Source organism: Haemorhous mexicanus, chromosome 17 (assembly GCF_027477595.1).
Source record: "Haemorhous mexicanus isolate bHaeMex1 chromosome 17, bHaeMex1.pri, whole genome shotgun sequence".
In the NCBI taxonomy this organism is placed as follows: Eukaryota; Metazoa; Chordata; class Aves; order Passeriformes; family Fringillidae; genus Haemorhous; species Haemorhous mexicanus.
This window is the reverse complement of record NC_082357.1, coordinates 6,545,709-6,553,908: the sequence shown is the minus strand read 5'-3', so window position 1 is coordinate 6,553,908 and position 8,200 is coordinate 6,545,709. Positions and strand designations below refer to the sequence as shown.

Below are 8,200 nucleotides of genomic sequence, written 5' to 3'. Positions count from 1 at the left end.
CGTTTTGAGGCAGCTGCCATCAGAGCCTCATCCATCACCTACCTCGAGTGTCCCCTGGCCTCCCTGAGGCCTCAGAGCGCTTCCGTGCTCGGATTTCCCCCGCAGCACCTCTCGACCCTGCCCGCGGCCACCGCCTGCTCCAACGGGGCTGTCCGACAAAAAAAAAACAAAACAAAACAAAACAAAACAAAAAAAAACCACCAAAGTTTAAACCCAGACGTACTCGGATAGAAGAAGAAAGGTTGAAGAGCATCCCCAGTGGCGGTGCAGGGAGCCCATGGGGCTTTCTCCAGAGGCGGCGCTCAGGGCCACACACTGGAAAGCGAAAGTGAAGGCCGCATGGTTTCCGAGAAGGCGGGGAGGAGCCGAACCGAGCTCCGCGTTAAATAAAAAGCCGGGCCCGATGCGCCGCCACAGTGCGCTGGAAAGGCCGGGAGCCCTGGAGGTGCTGCTCGCCCGCCCGCCCCGCGGCAGCCCCGGCTCGCCGCGGCGCCAGGCAGGGCCCCCGCCGGAGGATGCTCGGCCGGCCCCCGGGGCCAGGACCTGGACTAGCAGCAGGACTGGAACTGGCAGCGTGTGCTGCGCTCCGCGGACGCCCCCCACCCGCGGCACCCCGAGGTAAGGGAGAGTGTCTGCCCCGGGGGGACCGCGCCAACAGCGACGTGCACCGAGAGGGCTCGGGCGCCTCAGCCCGATGAGCTCAGATTTTCGGAGGAGTCCTGCCAGATGTGCCAAGAGCGTGGTGGCTTCGGGAGTCTTTGCCCTTTAATTTTCTTTTTATTTTTTAATACATTTTTCACTCCCTTTTTGGCTCAGTGTCCGTGCTCTCACAGACCTGTTGTGCCTGGTGTAAAACAGTGGGACAAGCACTAAAGGGAACACGCAGCGGGGGTTGCAGGGCCCCGCGCTGGCGGTGGGAGCCGGGGCAGCCCCGGGCCCGCAGTGCCCGCTCGGCCGCGCCGCCGCCGGGACCCGCCGGGCAGGGCCGGGCCCCGGACCCCGCGGAAGTCTCCGCTCCGCCGCAGTCGTGGCACCCTTGTCCCAGATCCCTGCCCTGGCTTTCGGGCTCCGAAGACTGGCGTGTCCCCTGTTTGCTCTCTGCGCTTTGGAAAGGCACTGCGAACTCTCGCTTGGCTCCCTACGGCTTCTGCTAGGGAGGCCTTTGATTTTTAGATCGCGGGCTTAGTGCTTATTTCTCCCCAGGGTGTCCTGAAACTGAATTTTGAACTTTAAATACTGAGCGATAATCCTGGCTTAGTAATTGGAAAAACTGGCATCAGTTTCCGTCTGCTGTGCAAAGCAAGCCCAATGCTACTTTCAGCCTGTTACTTACCAGCTTAAGGATTTTATAACCCTCGTAGGTGCTTGAGGAATTAATATGACTTAAATGAAACTAAACATCAAGTTGTTAAATTAGCACAGACAGGAATCCAGCGGCACACTTTCTTAGAAATTCTCATTAGCATGTTACCCTGAACTGTGAGACGGCTGAGGGATTCATTTCTGAGAATCCTTCAAGGTTTCTCAACAAGCTGCTGCTGCAGATCTATATCTGACTATAGGGATAAATCCTAAAATCTATGCTTGCCAGTAAGGTCAAGGCAACCAGCGGAGATGTATTGAACCACACTGTCAGAGGCAGACATTTCAGGCCAAACTCATTCCTGGTGCAGCACTGCTAATTCCTTTGAAGTAATACGAGGGATGAATTTAGTCCCTCATGTTGAAAGATATATCAATAGGAAGCAATTTAGATTGGGCCACTTAGAGTGCATGTGATACAAAAAAGAGAGAGAGACTGCGGAGTAATGCTTTAAGGGTTCACAGAGGTTGATTTGTATAAGCTAGTAGGTTGTAGCATTGCCGTCCCAAGGGAAACTTGGGAGAATGGAAATGGCCTTTTATGGCTGAGCCTCAGGTTAACAGGAGAGAGGAAAGAAGTTTTAGGATTACTGTGTAAATTGACCATGTTACAGGCTGCCCCTCCAAGTTACACTTCAGTCGTACTATGGAACCTCACCTCACTCTCTTCCCCAATTATCTGGGAACACAGCCTTCATCCTCTTTCTCTTTTTCACACAATGCATGCACCAAATAACAACATTGTGTGCTGAGTTCTGACATTATAGTTGGGAAGGCAGAAAAAAAGGTAATTCAGTTCTAAAACCTTGTTGATTTGTTCTTTAAAAACTTGAGAATGGGAGAAGGTGTCCATGAGATGACTTCTCATTGACAAGTCATTTGAGTTGCTAGGCCCTAAAAGGGCTCATAGCAGGGAAACTTATCTTCTGTAGCTGTTAATGATCCTTGCTAAATATTTTTGTAGCTTTGGAGTTTGTCATAGTGATAGGCTGCTAATCCTGTCCAAAAGAGAGCAGTTGTTTGCCTGGTGTAAACTGGAAAATGAATATTTAATTATTTTATAATGGGGGGAGGTGTATCAATGGAAGAGTCGCTCATTCAGCGATTGCCGCCGCCTGTCCCTGGGGATCGATCTCACGTGGTGTCTCTCCTTGGCATTTCAGAGTAGCTGCTGGAAGGACTCCCTGCCGTAGCCGCTGACGCTATGGAAGACCGCATCCGCTGCTCTCGGCTGTAGGATGGTAGCGCACAGCAAGGTGTCAGCAGATAATGGTCTTGGAGCAGACCCACGACGGCTTCTTGACCCTCCGGCACGGGATCGCTCACAGGCACGAGGCTTCCAGGGCCCCGGCCGGCCCGGCACTCTGCAGGCACAGGGCAACACGCACTTCCGAACCTTTCGCTCCCAGGCGGATTTCAGTAGCATCACTCGAGCCAGCAGCCTGCTGGATGCCTGTGGCTTCTACTGGGGGCCTCTGACTGTCAGTGCTGCCCACGAGAAGCTGAAGTCTGAGCCCGAGGGCACCTTCCTCATCAGGGACAGCACACAAAAGAATTGCTTCTTTGCCATCAGTGTTAAGACTGCAACTGGGCCCACCAGTATCCGGATTAACTTCCAGACTGGGCGTTTCAGCCTGGATGGCAGCAAAGAGACTTTTGACTGTCTTTTTAAGCTGCTGGAACATTACCTAAGCTCCCCGAGGAAGGTACTGGTTACCCCCCTTCGCAAGGTCCGGGTGCAGCCACTGCAGGAGCTCTGCCGGAAAAGCATCGTGAAGACTTTTGGAAGAGAGAACTTAAATCAGATCCCACTGAATCCCGTTTTAAAGGACTATCTGAAATCCTTTCCATTTCAGATATAAGCGCAGCATTAACTGTATAGGGACACATTAGACATGTGTAACAAAATCCATCTTCCTGGGTTTTTAATTATGTTTGACAGTGAGCAAACTTATTTTTGTAGCAGTTTACTGTATTTTGTGATGGAACCTCAACACTTGACTTCTTATGTTTACAAAAACTGTTTGCACAAACCTGGGGTTTTAAAACCCTGGCATGATTTTTCTGCCAAGCAGAATATTTTACTATTTTATAATATTTTTAATGATATTAACATAATAAACTTTATTGTCACAGTTTTTAAAAAAAAATAGCATCTCTGATTTTAGTTTTAAAGGCTCTGGCACCTATCCTGCTGGCAGATTAACTGCTTAACTGAGTGTGTAAGTGCAGAGAGGTCTCCACATGGTCCTGCTTCTTTGCCCTAGCAAATTAGTCTGTCTGGTCCAGCAGGCAGAGGATTCCTGCCTGCAAAAGCCTACAACAAAAAAGGGCAAGCAAGTAGAAAATATACTCAGGGTGAATCTGCCCAGGAATCTACCTCTCTCCTAAATCCATGAGAGCAGGGACAATGTCTTAAGCCTGCAGTGGTGCATAGTTTTTGACAGAGTAAATCAAACCCTTGGCTGAGCAAGCCGCACCAACACTGGTTTGCCTTATTTCTGTGGAAAGGTGCAAAACCCTGAGCTAGAAGACGTTGCTGTCTGACGTAACCAAACCCCATGAAAAAAAACCCAGTTTTATTTTTCCTCGGTGGGGAAAAATAAAACTGTCCAGAAATGCTCTTCACACACTTTAAAAGTCTGTGAATCCTGTATCATTGTGGTGCATTGGGGAAATGATGGCTTAGTTCCCTTTGTAAATTTGCATACACAAATGGCAAAGGTGCAGACATCCTTACACATAAAAAAGATGTTTCTCATCTTAAATTCCTCCTGATCTACAGAGCAGAGATTTGACATGTTAAAAGAATCTGTGACTTAGCTCCATGACAGGATCCAGAGAACATAAGCCTCTACATTTGCAGCTGTATTTTCTAGTGGCTAAATTGCATTCAGAGAAAGTTAAACTACATTAACTGTTCTGTTTCCATCTGCTCATCAAACACAAAAACAGTGCCCCCAGAAACTGCAGCTGTGAATGACTTGAAATGCCTGATTTGGCAAAGTGTCACCTGCATTATGAGAAGGGGATTCTCCTCTCCCCCAAGCATTTCCTGAAATCCATGAAAAGCTGACTTAGAAAAACAGCTGAACCAAATCACTTCAAAGAAGGCACAGAGTCTTTCACAGAAATGTACTCTATCAGCCCAGATCTACAGGGCTTACAGGAACTGCAAGAAGTAAATGAAGTAATCTTCAGAGTTTGGGAGATAAAAGGTCTCTCCCCCTACTGTAATTCACATTCCTTTGAAAGATAAAGCCACTTTTAGGAGACACTGAGTGTATGTTCTATAGTGATCCTTTACCAAATCAGCTCTTACTTCATTGATATTTCTTTGGAATAAATAGGTTTCCTCCTCAGACATGACTAAGGATCACTCAGTGGATTGAAGATTACAAAAAAAGATAAAAAGAACACGCAGTATCACATGAGTTTCTGATGTGTTGCTTCCCTAAAAATGTTCTTTGGATCAGTCCTAAAACAGCAGAAAGCATTTCTGCTTAATTCTAAAGCTGGAATTAGTTGTCAAATGATGCATTTTCCCACAGCAGCTGCAAGGATATAAATTTGGGAAGTAGTGAATGCTGTGCTATGCAGCAGATAGGAGACTGGAGCAAAGCTACTGCCTGAATGTGAACAGCATTGTTAAATTGGAAAAAAAGTCTTTGTAGGGTGAAGGCTGCCAGACTGGTTTGCTGTCAGCAGATTCTTATCCCTTCCCCATACTCTTTTTTCCCAGCTCCACTCTAGTATCTTTTAACCCTTCAGGCTCTGAACTAATGGCTCTTGCCCTGCTATACAGAAGAGTGCCCACATGACAGCATTTCTGGTAGAACAAGCACCATGTAACTTAGATGGTTCTCTGCTACCTCTGAGAAAACCAACCAAAACTAGACCTAGATATAGAATAAGGGGCTTCCCACTGAGAGGCGTGGAATAAAAAGCATAAGAATTGAGTCAATTTCATTTTCTTCTCGGCAGAAACACATTTTCTTTCTCTCTTCTATTGCTATTGTAAGTTTAGCAGAAATGTCCTCCCACATGAGGTGCCAAAATATCTTCATTTTGTCTTAAGTATGAAATGCAAATATGGGATAACTCAGAAAAAATATATAACCAAAACTATAAATAAGGACAAGAAGGTCAGACTTGTATAAAATGTCTCTTAAGAGGAGACAAAGCTGACTTGTATTTTTAGATTACATTATCTTTACCTGCCTTATTTTTCTTCCCCTTCCTTTCCTTCTCTCTTTCTCCCTAGTATACAATACAGTGGCCAGGCAGATCCTCCTTCTATTAGGTATATATGAGTTGCTCCAATGCAGTAAGGAAATCCTGACCCCACAGGATGTGTGTTCACAATATCACTCTGACTTTCCCTCTATAAGAGCAAATGAAGGGCTCTCTTAAATGCCTGCTTGCCTGTGTACACTGATTTAAGGGTGCTGTCACATCTAAGGAGCACAGCAGGAATCTCCTGAAGATTTCTGTAGTAATTTCAGCTGTCAAATCTCTCATCCTCAGTTTTAATAAAGCAGTAGCAAGGTCAAATAAGCAATCTGCAGTACTCTGCACCTGAAGTAATAGAAACATGCAGCAGATTTTACTCCCTCCTGCTAAATAGTACATGAAGAGTGGTGATTCCAGTCCCTTCCTCTCACCCAGCTCTTTCCTCTGACCTTCTGACTGTGGCTGAAAAGTAAACAGTCAATCTGTTAAAGGCCTATGGGAGAATTTGAGCCTCAGGAGCCCAGCAAAGCCGTGCTTTAGAAGAGGCTGAAATATTTACAGTTAGTGGGGAAGGAACAGCTTTAAGGTAATGCCATTTGCAGTGTGGCTGTGTGCTCAGAGCAGCAGGGTGGGCTCTGAGAAGGACCCTGCTGGACCCAGCCCTGCTCCTGGGACTGCACAGGCTGCAGGACTGACGCCTCCTCACCCTTTAGGCTGAAACACGTTTTACTTTCTGAGTAGTTCAATTACATACAATGCAACAGCTGTAAAACACTAACGAGCAGAGCAAATTAACAGACCTGTAGAAATCCAGAAAGCTGTTTATTTAAGCCGTGGAGAGTTACTGAGTGCTCAGGAGGAGGAGCTTGAACGCCAAGCACGGCTGTGTGGTCACACTAATTCTGTTATGATTGAAGTCATTTACAAGAAATGAGGCTTCAGCTGCAGTCAGCACTGATGCTATTTTCAACAGACAAGAAAAAAAGTGTCCCCTAGGGCAACACGTTGCCCATATCTAGACATCAATACTTTTCACCCTGCTGGTACTGAGCCCTCTTTGGAACCACCTCCTGAGCCTTCTCCTCACATCCAGGGTCAGCCCTTTCTGTTGTGCTGGGCTGGCATTCAGGTCCTGGCTCTCCTGCCACCCTCCATTCACAGTGCCAACAGCTGTGAGAGCAATGTATTCATTCATTGATTCCACTGATTTGAGACAAAGGCAGTGTAACAGGGACTTATTATGGACTCTACATGGCTTTCTGTGCAAAGTGTAAGCTAACAACTGCCCGTGCCCTAAGTTTCCCGGAAGTTTCGCCCAATTGCCACAAAGTGCCATTCAAGACTTTTCATTGCCTCTGACTTGTCATACTTCTGCATAATTCAGATCCTGTCACTGTTTCTGTAGTTTTCATCCACAGCTGTTTCCCAGTACAGCAGCCAAATTTGCAACACCCCAGTCTAATTTGCTCCTTGTGTCACCATGGAATAACAGAAACACGGGCCAGCAGGAAGTGTAAAGAGAAGCCCAACTTCTCCCACACAAACCACTGCTCAAGTAGGGCAAAGCAGCAAAAGCCAGAGTCAGAATATAAACTCCTGACTGACAGACAGCTGAGTTACCCACATGCCAGAAGTATTTCCCCTCTGTCTGCAGCTCAGTGACATGCTTTGGATATAGCTGTTGAAGGCAAGATTGATAGATGATTGTGCATACCAAAACAATTCTCTATAGTCTTCAGCTATGAGAGGAGCTGTGAAGATGGAATATCAGCCAAACAGAATAAAACAAATAACTAGCTGCACCATAAGCCCCATTTGCCCAGTTTCTTTCATTCTGTTCTTTTTAGCAAGGCAAAGTAGGATCACTTTTGTGTTGTCATTTTAATCTCAGTTACTCTTAATTTCAGTTATTCTTTGTAGCTCCCAGCCCAGTAAAAGAATGGTAAATCTGGTAATCACTCCTAAAGGGATGCAGAGGATACCATCCAAACATCTGTAGCAAAATTTTAGGTCCACTGAAATCAATTACCAGGGAATGACCAACTTCTCTGCAGAAAGCTTTATTAAATAACAGTAAGTATCTTTTTAAAATTAAATGCAAGAGTTATGATTGCATCACAAAGATTTCTTACTTGATAGAGCCTCAACAAATTCACAGACTGAGAATGCTCTGTTTTGATGCTGTATGTACACAAGGTTATGTGCAATTTCCTACCTCTGTTCCTTGCAGCTCTGCAGAGTATTTGCAAATCAACCCTGTGCCCTTCAAACTGAAACTGCCCTTCAAACCAAACTTTCCCCAAATCAACTTCCCTACAGCAGAAACTATTTATTACTGGAATTTGAGTCAGATTGAACTTTCAGGCTGAGATTTTATGTCTCCTCTCTGGAATTTGAACAACTTCTGGTTCCCAGTCTGAGCACTGAAAACAGAAGATAAAATAATGTCCCCAAAATGTTACAACACAGACTTGACTGAAGCTTACAGATTTTGTAATTCTCAGTGTAACAGTCTCATTTGGCTATTTCTTGACCTGGAGTTAGTATATCCTAGAGACTCATGAAACTGAAGTAGGATAGGTATTATTTCTAACCTTATCATTAG

At 45.8% G+C, this 8,200-nt stretch overlaps 1 protein-coding gene across 1 annotated transcript; it reads left to right on the top strand.

The window, feature by feature from the left end:
- Window positions 1–416: 416 nt before the first annotated feature.
- On the top strand, window positions 417–4,788 carry SOCS1 (suppressor of cytokine signaling 1). The gene is made up of 2 exons (XM_059861227.1): window positions 417–618; window positions 2,526–4,788. The coding sequence occupies exon 2, from the start codon at window positions 2,601–2,603 to the stop codon at window positions 3,222–3,224; it is 624 nt and encodes a 207-aa protein (XP_059717210.1). The 5' UTR covers window positions 417–618; window positions 2,526–2,600; the 3' UTR covers window positions 3,225–4,788.
- Window positions 4,789–8,200: the final 3,412 nt, after the last annotated feature.

Bases quoted from the DNA above. Each gene is read 5' to 3' on its own strand.
- SOCS1 (XM_059861227.1), top strand. From the start codon at position 2,601: ATGGTAGCGCACAGCAAGGTGTCAGCAGATAATGGTCTTGGAGCAGAC.